This window comes from Macaca thibetana, chromosome 14 (genome assembly GCF_024542745.1).
Source record: "Macaca thibetana thibetana isolate TM-01 chromosome 14, ASM2454274v1, whole genome shotgun sequence".
NCBI lineage: Eukaryota > Metazoa > Chordata > Mammalia > Primates > Cercopithecidae > Macaca > Macaca thibetana.
The window spans coordinates 109,874,942-109,897,137 of NC_065591.1; the positions used below are offsets into that span (position 1 = coordinate 109,874,942).

General features: G+C 52.6%; 1 protein-coding gene across 1 annotated transcript in view; it reads right to left on the bottom strand.

Annotated features, from left to right (window-relative positions):
- SCN4B (sodium voltage-gated channel beta subunit 4) overlaps window positions 1-22,196 on the bottom strand; it is a 28,080-nt gene that overhangs the window by 1,461 nt on the left and 4,423 nt on the right. Inside the window, exons 2-5 of the mRNA XM_050758446.1 lie at window positions 18,685-18,857; window positions 17,468-17,696; window positions 3,126-3,255; window positions 1-609 (exon numbers count right to left, since the gene is read on the bottom strand). The exon at window positions 1-609 is cut by the window's left edge and continues 1,461 nt beyond it. Of these exons, the coding sequence (XP_050614403.1) occupies window positions 516-609; window positions 3,126-3,255; window positions 17,468-17,696; window positions 18,685-18,857 (626 nt within the window). The 3' untranslated portion in view covers window positions 1-515. The remainder of the gene's footprint in view (window positions 610-3,125; window positions 3,256-17,467; window positions 17,697-18,684; window positions 18,858-22,196) is intronic.

Consider the following 22,196-nt stretch of genomic DNA (forward strand, 5'->3'; position numbering starts at 1 on the left):
CAGATTCTCACTGTGGGCCTGCCCCCATCAACTCCTACCCCAGGTCTTTTCCAGAGTCCTCCAGCTCACTCCCACCTCCAAAGGAAGCCACCTCTTCCTACACCCCATCTCCAGGGCCCAGCTCTTAGGACAGCCCTCACGGATCCTCCCAGTCCCCTGTGAAGAGAAGCCTGGAGGAAAACCAACGCCCTGCTTGTGCAGGGTGGGGAGACCGAAGGAGACCCCATCTGCCCAGGTGTCAGGGGACCAGCCCCTCAACACCACCCTAGCCTCTCGTTTCTTTCTCCTGAATCTTCCGCAGACCCCCTCCCCTGGCCATCCCTTGTCCCTGGGGAGCCCTGACTGGGAAGGGGATGGGCAGGCTGGGCAGGACTCCGGTTTCTTGTGCCCGGAAAGACTACAGTTTGAGCCAAGCAGCAGATGTCTCAGGCACATGGGTTCTACGGACGGGGCTCAAGCATTAGTTTCGTCATCAGAAAGGGGGCTCCCTGTAGCTGCTTAGCCCGAAGCAGGGCTCACACTTTCGAAGGTGGTTTCTCCTCCGCCTTGGAGCCAGGCAAGCCGTTCTCCGTGTTGTCGTTCCCTGAGGAGCTCACGAGACACTCCTTCCTAGAGAGGGAGAGAGAGGGGACAGTGGTGAGGAGAGGAGCAAGAGTAGGGGGAGAACTGTGGTGGGAGCCGTGGGCCCTGCACCCAGCCCTATGCCTCTCCCTGGCCTTCTGCAGAGCTAAGGTAGCCAGAGGCCATGTCACCTAACCTCTCTGTACCTCAGTTCCCTCATTTGTGAAATAGATGTAGGGATGACACCTTCTGCATGGGGTTGCTGGAAGCAGAAATGAGTACTTAGAACAGTGTCTGGCATGTAGAAAGTTCTCAACTGGCCAGGAGCAGTGGCTTATGCCTGTAATCGCAACACTTTGGGAGGCCAAGGCAGGCGGATTACTTGAGGTCAGGAGTTCGAGACCAGCCTGGCCAACATGGCAAAACCCCGTCTCTACTAAAAATACAAAAATTAGCCAGGCATGATAATACGTGCCTATAGTCCCAGCTACTAGGGAGGCTGAGGCAGGAGAATCACTTAAACCTGGGAGGCGGAGGTTGCAGTGAGCTGAGATCGTGCCACTGCACTTCAGCCTGGGCAACAGAGTGAGACTGTCTCAAAAAGAGAAAAAAAGAAAGTTCTCAATAAAGCTTAGCTGTCACCTAGTTGTCTCAACATGGCAGAAAGCAAAAGGCACCAGGTGCTGTTCCCAGGGGTCCATTCCCAGGCTGTGCCACAGCAGGGGGAGGGGTCCAGGCCAGCAAGAAGTATGGTGAGGACGGAGTCCCTCTCCCCAGGCCCCCTACGCCTTCCTCCCTGAGCTCTCTGTGACCAGCGGTATTAAGAGAAGAACAGAGTCCATGGAAGGGGCAGAGCAGGCAGTGGGTTTGGCTTCAAGCCAGGTCTGGGCAGAGTTTGGTGGGATGGAGCAGAAGACAGCAGGAAGGAGAGATGGTCAGATGGGAAGACATCTCCTGGGAGCCGTTCCACCCTGACTGCCCTGAGCTGGACATGCTCCGACTTCAGTGTGTCCCTCCTCCACCGCAGTGCCCAGGACTTCAGGCACGCACATCCAGCTTAGCATGTTTTGTTTTTAGTAAACTCACTGTGGGCTGGGTGCAGTGGCTTAACCCTGTAATCCCAGCACTTTGGGAGGCCGAGACGGGCAGATCACTGGGTCAGGAGATTGAGACTATCCTGGCTAACACGATGAAACCCTGTCTCTACTAAAACATACAAAAAACTAGCCAGGCGAGGTGGCGGGCTCCTATAGCCCCAGCTACTTGGGAGGCTGAGGCAGGAGAATGGCGTGAACCCAGGAGGCAGAGCTTGCAGTGAGCTGAGATCCAGCCACTGCACTCCAGCCTGGAGGACAGAGCAAGACTCCGTCTCAAAAAAAAAAAAAAAAAAAAAAAAAAAACACAACTCACTGTGACTCTGAAGGAACACTGTTGTCTTTTCTAGGTGCTTGTAAACCATATATTGACAAATATGTTCTCCATCCATCGATAGTAAGACTGGTTATTAAAAACAGAACGTAGTCAAGCTCCACACTTCTGGCCCCTCACAAGATCACCAAAACCCTCACAGCCTCTGGCCACAAGGCAGGCAGACAACCCTGGAGCTCTTCATCAACAAACCAGTTCTGGGGTCCTCCCCTGGTCCACAGCCCCAGTGTTGCTACCTGTACATCCCCTCCCTACCTCCAACTTCCACTCCCTCTTTCCAGAGTAAGTTCTGCCCTTTCCAGAGGAATTCCCTCTTCTCAGCAGAGCAGAATGCTTCAGCAAACAGGAGCAGAGCAGAGCATTTCTCCCTTCTCTGGATCTCGTGGTTACCATCACCCTCTCTGTTCCAATGGGAAGCCATCTCGTCACATCTATCTTGCTCAGGACACAACTTTCAAATGCCTTTTCCCTGCTCTAGTTTTGCAACGTTCACCACATGCTGCTCTGGAGCCTGTCTGATACTGTTCCAAAAACTCTAGGCTTGAGGGTTGTACCCTCCGTACCTCCCTATCCTCCCTCCCCTTCCCCTTATAGATGTCTATTTTTATACCTGAACTTTTCCTAGGGCTCCCTGGGAGGCCATAGCTGCCATTTCAAACTTTTAAAAAATCACCCCCTACTGAAGTTTCAGAATTTCCTAACAGAAGAATTTCACTCCCATCTCCCTAGAAGGGTCTTCCCATTTTAGAGTCTCTGTACATGAAATCTTATATTTTCTCTGATTTTTTCAAAGGCTCCCTGAGTCCTTTGGTAAGGCTCTTAGTTGGGTGGTACAAATGGAAAGAGAGGCTAATGGGACGGGAAGGAAGACAGTGGGATGAGGAAGAGTAGGTGGCTGGCGTTTGTGTATTCAATGAATTGAACATATTCAATAAATACACATTGGGAGGATGGGGAAGAAAGAAAGCGAGGAGGGGGACTGAGAGATGGGGTGGGGGTGGCAGGGATAGAACAGAGAGCGGTAGGAATGGGAATGGGGGGAATGAGGAGGCAGGTGGAAGGCTGAAAGCTGATGGGGGTAGATGAGAGGGTGGTGGGCTGCTGGGAGGACAGGAGTGTGCTCCAGGTCAACTCACTTCTTCTCCCGAGTCTTCTTCAGGATGAAGACGATGAGTTTCTTGATCAGCAGGATGAGAATGAGGAGCCCGATGACCCCGCCCACGACAGCCAGAATTATGAGTGTCACTGTGTTGTCCACTTCTTCCACTGTGTGGCCCGAGTAGGGAGGAAAGGGAAGGCACAAAGGGAGCAAGGGTTACCTGGAGTCGAGCACCGTGGCAGTACAAGGGCCATGTAGACTCCACCCCCTGGCATCTGGGGCACATCCACTCCCAGACCCCCAGCCTTCCCCAGGCCTGCAGCAGGAAGCTGGAGAGGCAGAGCATGGCATCCATCAGGCTAGGGCACACATAAGGGGCCCTCTCCCCCACCCCTCACATGCCCTCCCGCAGATGTGCTCACACAAGTTCGGGAACAAATCAGAATTGGAGCCCATAACACTCAAGTTTGAGTGGTGACTTGATCCCGAAATTACCAGAAGAAAATTCCATTGCCTCTTTCTAGACCTCCTTTACTCACCCACAAAAAATTAAGAACCTCCCTATGATACCTCTTAGATGGTGAGAAGCGTTTGGAGTCAGATAGTCTGAATTTCAAGTACGGGATTTAACTGTCACTAACTAGCTGGCAATGTTGGGCAGGTAATTGAACCCCCCTAGCCTCGTTTTCTTCATCTGAAAACTGAACTCCTGACTGATTCCCGAACCTGCTCCACCCAGTCTTCCTCCTCTCCACCAAAGAGACCAGACCAGACCAAACCAGACCAAACGAGACCAGATAAGACTAGACCAAAGGACACAAGACCAGACCAGACAAGACCAAACGAGAGCAAACCAGACCAGACGAGACCAGATCAGACTAGACCAAACCAGACCAGACCAAACCAGACCAAACCAGACCAGACCGGACCAAACCGGACCAAACCGGACCAGACCGGATCAAACCGGATGAGACTGGACCAAACCGGACCACACCGGATCAGACTGGACCAAACCGGATCAGACCAACCGGATCAGACCGGACCAAACCAGACAGAACCGGATCAAACCGGATCAAACCGGATCAAACCGGATCAGACCAGATCGAACTGGATAGAACCGGATCAGACTGGACCAGACCGGATCAGACCGGATCGAATCCGGTCTGATCCGGTTTGATCCGGTTCCATCCAGTCTTTTCTGGTTTGTTCCGGCTCCATCTGGTTTGAACCGGTCTGATCCGGTCTGATCCGGTCTGATCCGGTTTCATCCGGCTTCATCCGGTTAGACCCGGTCTGATCCGGGCCCATCCGTTTTGATCCGGTTCCATCCGGTTTTATCCGGTTTGAACTGGTTATATCCAGTTTGATCCGGTCCCATCTGGTTTGATCCGGTTCCATCCGATCTTAACCGGTTTGTTACAGTTCCATCCAGTTTGATCCGGTTCCATCCAGTCTGATCCGGATCCGGTTCGATCAGGTTCCATCCGGTTCGATCCAGTTTGGTCTGGTTCAATCCGGTTCGAAACGGTCTGATCCGGTCTGATCCAGTTCCATCCGGTTCGATCCGGTTGCATCCGGTCTGATCCAGTTTGATCTGGTTCCATCCGGTCCGATCTGGTTCTATCTGGTTCGATCCGGTCTGATCCGGTGTGATCCGGTCTGATCTGGTTCTATCCGATCTGATCCGGTTTGATCTGGTTCGATTCGGTTTGATCTGGTCTGATCCGGTTCTATCCGATTCGATGAGGTCTGATCCGGGTTGATCCATTCTGATCCGGTCTGATCCAGTCTGATTCGGGTTGATCCATTCTGATCCGGTCTGATCCGGTCTGATCAGGTCCGATCCGGTGGTCCAGTCTGATCCGGTCAGATCCGGTCTAGTGCAGTTTGATCCGGTGTGTTCGATTTCGTCTTTTCTGGTCCGGTTTTGTCTAGTCTTATCTGCTCTCGTCTGGTCTGGTCCGTTCTAGTCTGATATGGTCTAGTCCAGTCTGATATGGTCCGGTTTAGTCTGGTCTGGTCTGGTCAGGTTTGATCCGGTCTGACCCTGTGTGATCCGGTCTGATCCGGTTTGATCCGGATCTATCCTGGATCAAACCGGTTCAAACCGGATCAAACCGGTTCAAACCGGTTCAAACTGGATCAAACTGGATGGAAACGGAAACCGGATCAAACCGGTTCAAACCGGATCAAACCGGAGGGAACTGGATCACACCGGTTCAAACCGGATCTAACCGGATGAAACCGGATCAAACCGGATAAAACCGGATCAAAGCGGTTCAAACCGGATCAAACCGGATGGAACCAGTTCAAACTGGATGAAACTGGTTCAAACCGGATCAAACCGGATGGAACCGCTTTAGGCTGGATGGAACCGGCTCAAACCGGATGGGACCGATTCAAACTATATCTAACCGGTTGAAACCGGATCAAACCGGATGGAATGGGTTCAATCCGGATGGAACCGGATCAAACCGGTTCGAACAGGATGGAACCGGTTCAAACCGGATCGATCCGGATCAAACCGGTTCAAACCGGATGGAACTGGATCAAACCGGATGAAACTGGTTCAAACCGGATCAAACCGGATGGAACCGGTTCAAACCGGGTGAAACCGGTTCAAACCGGTTGGAACCAGATCAAACCGGTTCGAACCGGATCAAACCGGATGGAACCGGCTCAGACCGGATCGAACCGGATCAAACCGGTTCAAACCGGATGGAACTGGTTCAAACCGGATGAAACTGGTCCAAACCGGATCAAACCGGATGGAAGCGGACCAAACCGGATGAAACTGGTTCAAACCGGATGGAACCGGTTCAAGCCGGATGCAACTGGTTCAAACCGGATCAAACCGAATGGAACCGCTTCAAGCCGGATGGAACCGGTTCAAACCGGATGAAACTGGTTCAAACCGGATCAAACCGGATGGAACCGAATCAAACCGGATGAAACTGGTTCAAACCGGATCAAACCGGATGGAACCGGTTCAAACCGGGTGAAACCGGTTCAAACCGTTTGGAACCAGATCAAACCGGTTCGAACCGGATCAAACCGGATGGAACCGGCTCAGACCGGATCGAACCGGATCAAACCGGTTAAAACCGGATGGAACCGGTTCAAACCGGATCGATCCGGATCAAAGCGGTTGAAACCGGATCAAACCGGATGGAACCGGATCAAACCGGATGAAACTGGTTCAAACCGGATCAAACCGGATGGAACCGGTTCAAACCGGGTGAAACCGGTTCAAACCGGTTGGAAACCGATCAAACCGGTTCGAACCGGATCAAACCGGATCGAACCGGATCAAACTGGTTCAAACCGGATCAAACCGGATGGAACCGGTTCAAACCGAATCGGTCCGGATCAAACCGGTTGAAACCGGATCAAACCGGATGGAACCGGATCAAACCGGATGAAACTGGTTCAAACCGGATCAAACCGGATGGAACCGGTTCAAACCGGGTGAAACCGGTTCAAACCGGTTGGAACCAGATCAAAGCGGTTGGAACCGGATCAAACCGGTTCGAACCGGATCAAACCGGATCGAACCGGATCAAACCGGATGGAACCGGTTCAAACCCGATGAAACTGGTTCAAACCGGATCGATCCGGATCAAACCGGTTCAAACCGGATCAAACCGGATGGAACCGGTTCAAGCTGGATGGAACCGGCTCAAACCGGATGGGACCGGTTCAAACTATATCTAACCGGTTGAAACCGGATCAAACCGGATGGAACGGGTTCAATCCGGATGGAACCGGATCGAACCGGTTCATACCGGATGGAACCGGTTCGAACCGGATCGATCTGAATCAAACGGGTTCAAACCGGATCAAACCGGATGGAAGAGGCTCAGACCGGATCGAACCGGTTCAAACCGGATCAAACCATATGGAACCAGTTCAAACCGGATGAAACCGGATTGATCCGGATCGAACCGGTTGAAACCGGATCAAAGCGGATGGAACTGGTTCAAACCGGATGAAACCGGTTCAAACCGGATCAAACCGGATGGAACCAGTTCAAACCGGGTGAAACCGGTTCAAACCGGTTGGAACCAGATCAAACCGGTTCGAACCGGATCAAACCGGATGGAACCGGCTCAGACCGGATCGAGCCGGATCAAACCGATTCAAACCAGATGGAACCGGTTCAAACCGGATCGATCCGGATCAAAGCGGTTGAAACCGGATCAAAGCGGATGGAACTGGTTCAAACCGGATGAAACCGGTTCAAACCGGATCAAACCGGATGGAACCGGTTCAAACCGGGTGAAACCGGTTCAAACCGCTTGGAACCAGATCAAACCGGATGGAACCGGCTCAAACCGGGTGAAACCGGTTCAAACCGGTTCAAACCGGATCAAACCGGTTCGAACCGGATCAAACCGGATGGAACCGGTTCAAACCGGGTGAAACCGGTTCAAACGGATCAAACCGGTTCAAACCGGATGAAACTGGTTCAAACCGGATCAAACCGGATGGAACCGGTTCAAGCTGGATGGAACCGGTTCAAACCGGGTGAAACCGGTTCAAACCGGTTGGAACCAGATCAAACCGGATCAAACCGGATGGAACCGGTTCAAACCGGGTGAAACCGGTTCAAACCGGATCGATCCGGATCAAACCGGTTCAAACCGGATCAAACCGGATGGAACCGAATCAAACCGGATGAAACTTGTTCAAACCGGATCAAACCGGATGGAACCGGTTCAAACCGGGTGAAACCGGTTCAAACCGTTTGGAACCAGATCAAACCGGTTCGAACCGGATCAAACCGGTTCAAACGGTATCAAACCGGATGGAACAGGTTCAAACCGGATGAAACCGTTTCAAACCGGATGGAACCGGATCAAACCGGATGAAACTGGTTCAAACCGGATCAAACCGGATGGAAACGGTTCAAACCGGTACAAACCGGTTCAAACCGGATCGATCCGGATCAAACCGGTTCAAACCGGATCAAACCGGATGGAACTGGTTCAAACCGGATGAAACCGGTTCAAACCGAATCAAACCGGATGGAACCGGTTCAAACCGGATCAAACCGGATGGAACTGGTTCAAACCGGGTGAAAACGGTTCAAACCGCTTGGAACCAGATCAAACCGGTTCGAACCGGATCAAACCGGATGGAACCGGCTCAGACCGGATCGAACCGGATCAAACCGGATCAAACCGGATGGAACCGGATCAAACCGGATGAAACTGGTTCAAACCAGATCAAACCGGTTCGAACCGGATCAAACCGGATGGAACCGGTTCAAACCGGATGAAACTGGTTCAAACCGGATCGATCCGGATCAAACCGGTTCAAACCGGATGAAACTGGTTCAAACCGGATCAAACCGGATGGAACCGGTTCAAGCTGGATGGAACCGGTTCAAACCGGGTGAAACCGGTTCAAACCGGTTGGAACCAGATCAAACCGGTTCAAACCAGATTAAACTGGTTCAAACCGGATCAAACCGGATGGAACCGGTTCAAACCGGTTCAAACCAGATCAAACCGGTTCGAACCGGCTCAAACCGGGTGAAACCGGTTCAAACCGCTTGGAACCAGATCAAACCGGATGGAACCGGCTCAAACCGGGTGAAACCGGTTCAAACGGATCAAACCGGTTCAAACCGGATGAAACTGGTTCAAACCGGATCAAACCGGATGGAACCGGTTCAAGCTGGATGGAACCGGTTCAAACCGGGTGAAACCGGTTCAAACCGGTTGGAACCAGATCAAACCGGTTCAAACCGGATCAAACCGGATGGAACCGGTTCAAACCGGGTGAAACCGGTTCAAACCGGATCGATCCGGATCAAACCGGTTCAAACCGGATCTAACCGGATGGAAGCGAATCAAACCGGATCGATCCGGATCAAACCGGTTCAAACCGGATCAAACCGGATGGAACCGAATCAAACCGGATCGATCCGGATCAAACCGGTTCAAACCGGATCAAACCGGATGGAACCGAATCAAACCGGATGAAACTGGTTCAAACCGGATCAAACCGGATGGAACCGGTTCAAGCTGGATGGAACCGGTTCAAACCGGGTGAAACCGGTTCAAACCGGTTGGAACCAGATCAAACCGGTTCAAACCGGATCAAACGGATGGAACCGGATCAAACCGGTTCAAACCGGGTGAAACCGGTTCAAACCGGATCGATCCGGATCAAACCGGTTCAAACCGGATCAAACCGGATCGATCCGGATCAAACCGGTTCAAACCGGATCAAACCGGATGGAACCGAATCAAACCGGATGAAACTGGTTCAAACCGGATCAAACCGGATGGAACCGGTTCAAGCTGGATGGAACCGGTTCAAACCGGGTGAAACCGGTTCAAACCGGTTGGAACCAGATCAAACCGGTTCAAACCGGATCAAACCGGATGGAACCGGTTCAAACCGGGTGAAACCGGTTCAAACCGGATCGATCCGGATCAAACCGGTTCAAACCGGATCAAACCGGATCTAACCGGATGGAAGCGAATCAAACCGGATCGATCCGGATCAAACCGGTTCAAACCGGATCAAACCGGATGGAACCGAATCAAACCGGATGAAACTGGTTCAAACCGGATCAAACCGGATGGAACCGGTTCAAGCTGGATGGAACCGGTTCAAAAACCGGGTCAAAACCGGTTCAAACCGGTTGGAACCAGATCAAACCGGTTCAAACCGGATCAAACCGGATGGAACCGGTTCAAACCGGATGGAACCGGTTCAAACCGGATGAAACTGGTTCAAACCGGATCGATCCGGATCAAACCGGATCAAACCGGATGGAACCGAATCAAACCGGATGAAACTTGTTCAAACCGGATCAAACCGGATGGAACCGGTTCAAACCGGTTCAAAATGGAACCAGTTCAAACCGGGTGAAACCGGTTCAAACCGTTTGGAACCAGATCAAACCGGTTCGAACCGGATCAAACCGGTTCAAACGGTATCAAACCGGATGGAACAGGTTCAAACCGGATGAAACCGTTTCAAACCGGATGGAACCGGATCAAACCGGATGAAACTGGTTCAAACCGGATCAAACCGGATGGAAACGGTTCAAACCGGTACAAACCGGTTCAAACCGGATCGATCCGGATGAAACCGGTTCAAACCGGATGGAACCGGATCAAACCGGATCAAACCGGATGGAACCGGTTCAAGCTGGATGGAACCGGTTCAAACCGGGTGAAACCGGTTCAAACCGGTTGGAACCAGATCAAACCGGTTCAAACCGGATCAAACCGGATGGAACCGGTTCAAACCGGATCGATCCGGATGAAACCGGTTCAAACCGGATGGAACCGGATCAAACCGGATGAAACTGGTTCAAACCGGATCAAACCGGATCGATCCGGATCAAACCGGTACAAACCGGTTCAAACCGGATCGATCCGGATCAAACCGGTTCAAACCGGATCGATCCGGATCAAACCGGTTCAAACCGGATCAAACCGGATGGAACTGGTTCAAACCTTATGAAACCGGTTCAAACCGAATCAAACCGGATTAAACCGGATGGAACCAGTTCAAACCGGGTGAAACCGGTTCAAACCGCTTGGAACCAGATCGAACCGGTTCGAACCGGATCAAACCGGATGGAACCGGCTCAGACCGGATCGAACCGGATCAAAGCGGATCTAACCGGATGGAACCGGTTCAAACCGGATGAAACCGGTTCAAACGGGATCGATCCGGATCAAACCGGTTCAAACCGGATGAAACCGATTCAAACCGGATCAAACCGGATGGAACCGGTTCAAGCTGGATGGAACCGGCTCAAACCGGATGGAACCGGTTCAAACCGGGTGAAACCGGTTCAAAAACCGGATCGATCCGGATCAAACCGGTTCAAACCGGATGAAACCGGTTCGAACCGGATCAAACCGGATGGAACCGGCTCAGACCGGATGGAACCGGATCAAACCGGATCAAACCGGATCAAACCGGATGGAACCGTTTCAAACCGGATCAAACCGGGTCAAACCGGATCAAACCGGATGGAACCGGATCAAACCGGGTGTTCAAACCGGATCAGACCGGATGGAACCGGATCAAACCGGATGAAACTGGATCAAACCGGATCAAACCGGATGGAACCGGTTCAAACCGGGTGAAACCAGTTCAAACCGGTTGGAACCAGTTCGAACCGGATCAAACCGGATGGAACCGACTCAGACCGGATCGAACCGGATGAAACTGGTTCAAACCGGATCAAACCAGATGGAACCGGTTCAAACCGGGTGAAACCGGTTCAAACCGGTTGGAACCAGATCAAACCGGTTCGAACCGGATCAAACCGGATCAAACCGGATGGAACAGGTTCAAACAGGTTCAAACCGGATCAAACTGGATGGAACAGGTTCAAACCGGATGAAACCGGTTCAAAACGGATCGATCCGGATCAAACCGGTTCAAACCGGATCAAACCGGATGGAACCGGATCAAACCGGATGAAACTGGTTCAAATCGGATCAAACCGGATGGAACCGGTTCAAGGCGGATGGAACCAGCTCAAACCGGATCGATCCGGATCAAATCGGTTCAAACCGGATCAAACCGGGTGAAACCAGTTCAAACCGGTTGGAACCAGATCAAACCGGTTCGAACCGGATCAAACCGGATCGAACCGGATCAAACCGATTCAAACCGGATCAAACCGGATGGAACCGGCTCAGACCGGATCGAACCGGATCAAACCGGTTCAAACCGAATCAAACCGGATGGAACCGTTTCAAACCGGATGAAACTGGTTCAAACCGGATCGATCCGGATCAAACCGGTTCAAACCGGATGAAACTGGTTCAAACCGGATCAAACCGGATGGAACCGGATCAAACCGGGTGTTTAAACCGGATCAGACCGGATGGAACCGGATCAAACCGGATGAAACTGGATCAAACCGGATGGAACCGGTTCAAACCGGGTGAAACCGGTTCAAACCCGTTGGAACCAGATCAAACCGGTTCGAACCGGATCAAACCGGATGGAACCGGCTCAGACCAGATGGGACCAGAGCAAACCGGTTCAAACCGGATCAAACCGGATCAAACCGGATCAAACCGGATGGAACCGGTTCAAACCGGATCAAACCGGGTCAAACCGGATCAAACCGGATGGAACCGGATCAAACCGGGTGTTCAAACCGGATCAGACCGGATGGAACCGGATCAAACCGGATGAAACTGGATCAAACCGAATGGAACCGGTTCAAACCGGGTGAAACCGGTTCAAACCCTTTGGAACCAGATCAAACCGGTTCGAACCGGATGGAACCGGCTCAGACCGGATCGAACCGGATCAAACCGGTTCAAACCGGATCAAACCGGATGGAACCGGTTCAAACCGGGTGAAACCGGTTCAAACCGGATCGATCCGGATCAAACCGGGTGAAACCAGTTCAAACCGGTTGGAACCAGTTCGAACCGGATCAAACCGGATGGAACCGGCTCAGACCGGATGGAACCGGATCAAACCGGTTCAAACCGGATCAAACCAGATGGAACCGGTTCAAACCGGGTGAAACCGGTTCAAACCGGTTGGAACCAGATCAAAACGGTTCGAACCGGATCAAACCGGATGGAACCGGCTAAGAGCGGATGGAACGTGCTCAAACCGGATCGAACCAGATCAAACCGGATGGAACCGGTTCAAACCGGATGAAACCGCTTCAAACCGGTTCAAACCGGATCAAACCAGATGAAACTGCTTCAAACCAGATCGATCCGGATCAAACCGGTTCAAACCGGATGAAACCGGTTGAAACCGGTTGGAACCAGATCAAACCGGTTCAAACCGGATCAAACCGGATGGAACCGGCTCAGACCGGATGGGAACAGATCAAACCATATCAAATCGCTTGTAACCGGATCAAACCGGATTGAACTGGTTCAAACCGGATCATACCAGATGGAACCGGCTCACACCGGATCGAACCGGATCAAACTGGTTCAAACCGGATCAAACCGGATGGAACCGGATGAAACCGGATGGAACCGGATGTAACCGGATCAAACCGGTTCAAACCGGACGGAACCGGCTCAAACCGGATGGGACCAGTTCAAAGTCGATGTAACCGGTTGAAACCGGATCAAACCAGATGGAACCTATTCAATCCGGATGGAACCGGATTAAACCAGTTCAAACCGGATGGAATCGGATCACACCGGATCAAAGCGGATCAAACCTGATGGAACCGGTTCAAACCGGGTGAAACCGGACGGAACTGGCTCAAACCACATGGGACCAGTTCAAACTCTATCTAACCGGTTGAAACCGGATCAAACCGGATCAAACCGGATGGAACCGGCTCAAGCTGGATGGAACCAGCTCAAACCGGATGGGACCGGTTCAAACTCAAACCGGTTCAAATCGGATCAGACCGGATGGAACCGGCTCAGACCGGATCGAACCGGATCAAACCGGTTCAAACCGTATCAAACCGGATGGAACCGGTTCAAACCGGATGAAACTGGTTCAAACCGGATCAAACCGGATGGAACCGGTTCAAACCGGATGGAACCGGATCAAACCGGATCAAACCGGATGGAACCGGCTCAGACCGGATGGGACCGGATCAAACCGGTCCAAACCGGATGGAACCGGATCAAACCGGGTGTTCAAACCGGATCAGACCGGATGGAACCGGATCAAACCGGATGAAACTGGATCAAACCGGATGGAACCGGTTCAAACCGGGTGAAACCGGTTCAAACCCGTTGGAACCAGATCAAACCGGTTCGAACCGGATGAAACCGGATGGAACCGGCTCAGACCGGATCGAACCGGATCAAACTGGTTCAAACCGGATCAAACCGGATGGAACCGGTTCAAACCGGATGAAACTGGTTCAAACCGGATCAAACCGGATGGAACCGGTTCAATCCGGATGGAACCGGCTCAGACCGGATGGGACCGGATCAAACCGGTTCAAACCGGATCAAACCGGATGGAACCGGTTCAAACCGGGTGAAACCGGTTCAAACCCGTTGGAACCAGATCAAACCGGTTCGAACCGGATCAAACCGGATGAAACTGGATCAAACCGGATGGAACCGGTTCAAACCGGGTGAAACCGGTTCAAACCGGATCGATCCGGATCAAACCGGTTCAAACCGGATGAAACTGGTTCAAACCGGATCAAACCGGATGGAACCGGTTCAAACCGGGTGAAACCGGTTCAAACCGGTTGGAACCGGATCAAACCGGTTCAAACCGGATCAAACCGGATGGAACCGCTTCAAGCCGGATGGAACCGGATCAAACCGGATGGAACCGGATCAAACCGGGCGAAACTGGTTCAAACCGGTTGGAACCAGATCAAACCGGTTCGAACCGGATCAAACCGGATGGAACCGGTTCAAACCGGATGAAACTGGTTCAAACCGGATCGATCCGGATCAAACCGGTTCAAACCGGATGAAACTGGTTCAAACCGGATCAAACCGGATGGAACCGGTTCAAGCTGGATGGAACCGGTTCAAACCGGGTGAAACCGGTTCAAACCGGTTGGAACCAGATCAAACCGGTTCAAACCAGATCAAACCGGATGGAACCGGTTCAAACCGGGTGAAACCGGTTCAAACCGGATCGATCCGGATCAAACCGGTTCAAACCGGATCAAACCGGATGGAACCGAATCAAACCGGATGAAACTGGTTCAAACCGGATCAAACCGGATGGAACCGGTTCAAGCTGGATGGAACCGGTTCAAACCGGGTGAAACCGGTTCAAACCGGTTGGAACCAGATCAAACCGGTTCAAACCGGATCAAACCGGATGGAACCGGTTCAAACCGGGTGAAACCGGTTCAAACCGGATCGATCCGGATCAAACCGGTTCAAACCGGATCAAACCGGATGGAACCGAATCAAACCGGATGAAACTGGTTCAAACCGGATCAAACCGGATGGAACTGGTTCAAGCTGGATGGAACCGGTTCAAACCGGGTGAAACCGGTTCAAACCGGATCAAACCGGTTCAACCCGGATCAAACCGGATCAAACCGGTTCAAACCGGATCAAACCGGATGGAACTGGTTCAAACCGGATCAAACCGGATCAAACCGGATGGAACTGGTTCAAACCGGATGGAACCGGTTCAAACCGGATCAAACCGGATGGATCCGGATAGAACCGGCTCAGACCGGATCAAACCGGATCAGACCAGATCGGACCGGATCAACCCGGATGGAACCTGATGGAGCCGGATCAAACCGGATGGAACCGGATCGAACGGGATAAGACTGGATGGAACCGGATCAGACCGGATAGAACCGGATCGAACCGGATCGGAGACTGGATGGAACCGGATCAGACCGGATAGAACCGGATCGAACCGGATCGGAGACTGGATGGAACCGGATCAGACCGGATAGAACCGGATCGAACCGGATCGGAGCGGATGGAACCGGATCAAACCGGGTCAGACCGGATCTGACCGGATGGAACCGGATGAAACCGGCTGAAACCGGATCGAACCGGATCAAACCGGATCAGACCGGTTTGAACCGGATGAAACCGGATCGAACCAGATCAGACCGGATCAAACCGGACCAGACCAGACTAAACCGGACCACATCAGACTTGACCAAACCGGACCAGAGTAGACTAGACCATATCAGTCGAGACCGGACCAGACCAGACGACGCCAGATAAGACTAGACCAAACCGCACCAGAAAAGACAAAATCGGACCAGACTAGACCATATCAGACTAGACTAGACCATATCAGACTAGGCCGCACCAGACCAGACGAGACCAGATAAGACTAGACCAAACCGGACAGAAAAGACGAAATCGGACCAGACTGGATCAAACTGGACCAGACCGGATCAGACCAGATCAGACCGGATCAAACCGGATGGATCCGGATCAGACCAGATCAGATCAGACCGAACCGGATCAGACCGAACCAAACCGGATCAGACCGGACGAAACCCAATCAGACCGGACCAAACTGGACCAGACCAGACCGGATCAGACCGGATCAGACCGGATCGGACCGGACCAAACCGGACCAAACCGGACCAGACCAGACCAGACCGGGCCGAACCGGATCAGACCGGACCGAACCGGAATGAGCCGGATCAGACCGGACCAGACCAGACGAGACCAGATCAGACCAGTCCGAACCGGATCAGACCGGACCACACCGGATCAGACTGGACCGAACCGGACCGAACCGGATCTTGTAAATAGAGAGGAACATGCTGAATTCCTCCAAATAAATGAGTGACTGGATAACCAAATGATTTAATAAATGAGTGTAATCTAGGCTTCCTCCAGGGTGGTTCTTTCTGTGTAAAACAGTTCGATCTTGGAGTCACCTTGAAATGCTGAATACATAACAAGGCCAATCAACAGAGTTTGCTTCTGAATATTCATGCATAGATGATGCTCCCAGTCAATATGTTTGATTATTTTTCTGTTTACTGAGAACAACTTAATCCTCCCAATCGCTATAACCACAATCCTTGGAGTCTTCTTCAATGCCTTTTATTCAAACCCTTTATCCAATCTACCTGAGAATCCTGACGGCTCTAACTTTATAAAATTCCAGAATCTGATGGCTCACAATCCCCCTGGCCCTGGCCCAAGCCACCTCTTCCGTGGATGTCTGCAATAGCTTCCTAACTGATCTCCTCCCTCTATCATCTATTCTTGGCATAGGGGCCTGAGTGAACCTGTTCAGGCCTTAACTCCTCTGCTCCCAGTGGCTCCCACCTCACTCACCCTTCCAGTAAGGTGGTTACACAATCTGGCTTCACCTGACTGATCTCTCACTCCTTGCCCTGCTCCAGCACTAGCCTGCTGTGATTCTTCACACATCTGCCTCAAGGCCTTTGCACTCACTGCTCCCTCCCTGTCTTCCCAAAGACGCCCTCATGGCTCTTCTCTCACTTTCTTCAAAAATCCTGACTCTATCGTTGTACTGTGAATTCCTCAAGGAAGAATGTGATGTATCACTCACAGCACTTTTTAGTCCAATGCATGACATTCAATCAATTTTTGCTAATGGAATACCCAATGGTATTAATAATCAGTATATATGGAGAAAACCTTACTAGCCACAAAACACTCACATGTAGCTTCTCTAACCACAACTCCAGGAAAATGCAGTCATATTCCCATTTTACAGATGAGGAAAACGAGGCTTAGAGAGGCTAAGAGTATTTCATAAGTTATTTGGTAGCAGAATTAAGTGTTCAAGCTGAGCTCTTCTAGCTTTTAGATGTAACTCCAGCAACTCTGGAAAGTGTAAAGCAAAAGAAAACACCAACACAGTCCATTTTGCCATTTCACTGTAATGCTGAGTTGGGTGCCCCCCAAGTCCTTCCCACTCCACTGCCCTGTACCAGCCCCTACTGCATACGTCTATCAACGACTTGGAGGAAGATGGTGGCGTGGTGCTGGAGATTATTCTCCTTGGGGTTCTTCACATGGCAGGTGTATTTGCCCGTGTCGCTGAACTCCAGGTCCCTCAGCACAATGGAAATGTTGTTCATCTTCTCCTTAGTAGAGCCTACCAGAGTGATGCGGTCATCGTCTTTCAACGTCACCTTGGGGTCAGACTTCTCATTCTTCACAGTCCCCTCTATGAGCTGGTGGAGGAAAGGCGTTGGAGAGAGAAGGTGGCCAAGAAAGAATCAGGGTCCTCAAGGGTCATGACATCACACCAGCCCACTCCTTGAGTACCTTCCCTGTCCAGGACCAGGAAGAGCCTGCAGTCACACCCTGCTCCTTCCCCCCACAGTTTCCTCTTCCAGCGTCAATAGCTCTGCCTGTTTAACCTGAATTTTGCTTGTTTCAGGCTAAACCCATTTCCTTTTATTAAGGTCTCCCTGGAATGCAGCACAGCTCTTACCGCTCTCTTCATAAAAGCCTTTTATGTAATGACTCCTGCAAACACTGAACTCATTTCCCTCTGTCACCTCCCACCCAGCCTCTGCTGACACCATGCGCATCTGAATTCTGGCCCTCTATCAAGACCTGGATCAATCCCACAGCTCTGCCCGTCAGCACCCTCTGAGGTCAGCATTTAATTATAACCAGAGTTGGTCTCTTGTGGCTTCCCTGTGAAAGTCTCAGGTTGGATCCCCCACTAGATTGTAGAGTGAGTACTCAATAAATACCTGTTGATTGGTTCACTCCCACTCCCATCGCAGCCCCACCAATGATCCTGCAGCTCTCCCTCCTCTCTCCCTTCCTCTCTCCTTTCCCTGCCAGTCCAGCCTCATTTAGACTCTTCTCATTCCCTCTCTCCAAGCTTTCCAAGGCCTTTGTCTCTCCTGTTTGTTAGACTAAACTATTGATTTTTAGACAAGCAGTCCAAGCTCCGGGTATTTCTTAAGACCAGACGGAAGACTCTAGCCAAGAATTCCAACAGTCCCCGAATGCTGGCAACACGATCTATGCATCTCTCCCAGTTACATTCTTCCTGGCAGGCTCTGAAAAGAATACTGGGAGAAAGGGTGGCAAAAGGTTCTGGGGACCATCGCAGTGGTTCTCAGTCCGGAAGTGACCAGAGCCTGGGAGGGGAGGCATGGGTAAGGGAGGCTGGGCTGTACTGTCCTTCCTCCAAATACTTACAATCTTGAATGCGTCACTGCTGTTGTAGGTCCACCGGAAGTGGAGGTCCTCGAAGCCAAAGCAGCTGGAGAAGGTGCAGGGCAGCAGGATCTCCGTGCCGTTGACAGCGTAGATGTTGGTGGCCTTTCCCACAGACACCTCCAGCGACAGGGTTACGGGGAGCAGGAAGAGGCCTGTGTAAGGAGCACCGCCTCCTTAATAAAACCCCACCAAAACCTCAGCCTGGAGCTCTGGAAGGGGATGCTCGGACAGGGCGGAATGACTTGGCCAGCAGGGGGGTCTCTGTCACCCTCCGTCCCAACTTCGGGAGGATGGCTCTCTACTCCAATTAACACCGTCTGGGCTGCCCTCCATCATTCTCCATTTCTCCCCTGGAAAGGACTGAATTCTGGATCAGGGAGTAGCCCTTGTGGCGCTCTGGATGACCACCAGGGGTCACCCCAACCCAAGGAAACGAAGGCCTGGCCGCTGCCGCGAACCGCGCCCGCTCCGCCCCTCATCTGGGGACGCAGTGCCTGGAAGCGCTCCTGTCGCACCCACCCCAGGACGCGCAGGGTGGGCTCCCTTCTGTTTGCAGGGGAGTTCCCCTAGGACAGTGCGCACCTCCCGCCAGGTTTTCAGGACTGGCGGGCGGGGCGGGCGGGGCGGTCAAGGGTGGGGGAAGAGCCGGGTCCCGTAAGGTGAGGAAGAGAAACGCGGCCGCCGCAGTCCCGGGCTGCCGTCCAGCAGCCTCTCGTTCCCCCGTACTGGAGGCTCCTCCCTGGCCCCCAGGGGCTGAGAGGCAGAAGGACACGTTCGGGCTGGACCTCGCTGGGTCAGCCGAGTCCGACGCCCTCTGGCCGCCAAACGGGAGCCTGGGAACCGCAGGAAGACTGCCGGGCGGGGAGGAACACGGCGCGGGTGGGGACGAACGCGGGTCTTGGAGCTGGGCAGCCGCGGGGGCGCGCGGGCGCAGCCAGGGTGGGAAAGTCACAGGCAGAAGCCACCCTGGGGAGGGATTCCCGGCCAGCCCAAGTGCACGCGCGCGGGGGCGGGACGGGGAGGGCGCTGGACACGCGGTCCCCTCCTGAGCCCAGCAGCCCGGCCTCCCTGCCACACTCCGCCCCCTCGTCCCCGTGCGTCCCCGAGCGCCCCTAGGCTTCTTTCTCACGCTTCGAACCTCCTCCCCAGCACTCCGATGCGACCCCTCTCCGCTGGGACAAGGCCGCTCCGCTCACGGCCTCCAAACTCCCGCTCCGTGTCCTTGTAAGGGGGCCTGGTTCCCCGCCCCCTCCCCACCCCATGTCCTGCAGATGCCTCAAGGAAACCCCACTCGCCTCAAGGTCGGTGGGGGCGGGTGTCCGGAAGTGGATGCCTGCCTCTCCTCGTCCCTAGGGGAAACTGGCACCTTCCACCCGCACTCTCAGGAAGGCCCTGTGTTGTCTAACTTAATTCCCTGTTCTGCATCATAAACCTCTTGTTTTGCCCCCACCAGATGATAATGCGTCTTAGCAATGCTTTTCAAATGACAGAAAAGGATTTCCAAGGAGAGCTGGTAGCCCTGCCGGCTCAGCTTCTTCCTGTGCCCTTAACTTCTGATGACAAAGTGGAGTGCTCATAGCCCCAAGCCCTAAAATCACTCCCCGTGGTCCAGTAATCCCACCGGGATCCAGCCACTGCCGGTGACAGTAGTAATAACTGATATTAACTGAGCATCTACTATGTGCCAGGCACATTTCATCCTCACCTGTCCTATGAGTCACCTACTATTATAGGTCCACATTGTAGGTGAGACAACTGAGCCTGGAGAGGTTAGGTAACTTGCCTGCGAGATCCGGATCTGCCCACCAGGGCTCTGATTAGTGCTGGGAAGTTATTTCAATTAGCCTTCATTTTTGGTCAGCTTCTAGGATTCATGGCCAGCCAGAATTTGTTCTAGAGCCATGGTTTTCAAACTTGAGAGTCATCAGAATCCCCTACAGAACAGCTACAGCTGGCTCCACCCAGCCCCTGGAGTTCTGATCCAGAAGGTCTGGAGTGGAACCTGAGCTTTTACATTTCTAAAAAGTTCCTAGGAGATGCTGTGAGCAGGGACCACACTCCGAGAACCACGGTGCCAGAGGATTTGTGGATACTAACTCCAACTTTTATTAGAATGCTCAAAGGCATGTATAATGTTCCCATTTTATATATGATGAAATTGAGGCTCAGACAGGTTAAGTTGACTTGCCCAGGGCCACACAGTAAATGGTGAATTTGAGACTGAGCAGTTACTATAGGATAGGAGAGGTATTTTATATACACTGTCTCATCATAATCCTTTAGGTTACTATTATTAACCTTCATCATAATCCTATAAGTTACATTTTCCTTCTCAATAAACAAATGAGGAAACAGGCTTAAAGAGATTACCTTGCTCATGGCCACACACCCAGTGAGTGGCATAAGCAGCATTCAGATATTAGCCCCCCTTTCACCACTCTGTGACCAATCGTGCTCTCCAAGAAAACACTGATCAGGGCTTAGCATTCCATAGAACTCCTGCCTTTCTGTTTATCTCTGCCCTCCTCCGCCCCATCTCCCCCAGAGGTCTAAGGACAGAAGCCAGACACAAGATCCCACTCTCCAGTCTGCAGCCAGCACTAGAACCTTCTGGTGGGAGACACCGACTCTGCTTCTCACCCTCCGTAGCCCCCACAAACAGGAAGTGAATGCAGAGCAGTGGACAGGGAAGCTGTCAGACAACGCAGCTTCCTGATAGCTAATGGCCTCCCTCAGGGCACCAAGGAGTGTGGCTGCTCCTCATCAGCATACCGGTCCAGGAATCAGGGTCCCGGAGGAGATGGGGCAACTCAAATCAGTGCCCAAATCTCCCCACCTCAACCCCAGCCAGAAAGAGATATTCAAGAGCACAACAGATGCATGCGAAAAGGGAAATCTTGTTGGTTGCTTTAAATAGAAGCAAAAATGAGCAAAAGACGGGTCTAGAAGAGAGGAGTACACTATTTCTTTAAGGTCTGGCTCATGACACAGTACACATTTCTGCCTGATTTGTGTGCGTCTATGTGGATGACTTAACTCCAATACACTCAGGACTCTGCAAGTGAAGCATTGCTACTTCCTCAGTAGCTGGAAGGGGAAAATGAAAACCGACAGAAATGGTTTCACAGAGTCCAGAGCCCTGTCCAAGTGAAAGCGTCAGAGAGGGGGAGCAAGCCTGGCTTCTTCAGCGCACAGCCCTCCCAGCTGGGAGTCATGCAGTCCGGCCAGTTATGTCTGGGAGGGTCATGCACGAGAAAGCTGAGGGGCCTGCCTCCCACTGAACTCAGTGTCTCCTACAAGGTTGCTCTGGGGGAAAGGGAGGAACCAGGGGCAGGTGTTGGTCCACAAAGGCCCCCCGAGGGCTGCTTCAGGATGACCAACCCTGGAGAGGACTGGTGAGCATGCGCAAGACAGGCCCCACTCTGCCAGCTGACCTTGAGAAAGTCAGAGGTGCCACATCCGGTGTGCGTATCCCCAAGCCAGGGCAGGGA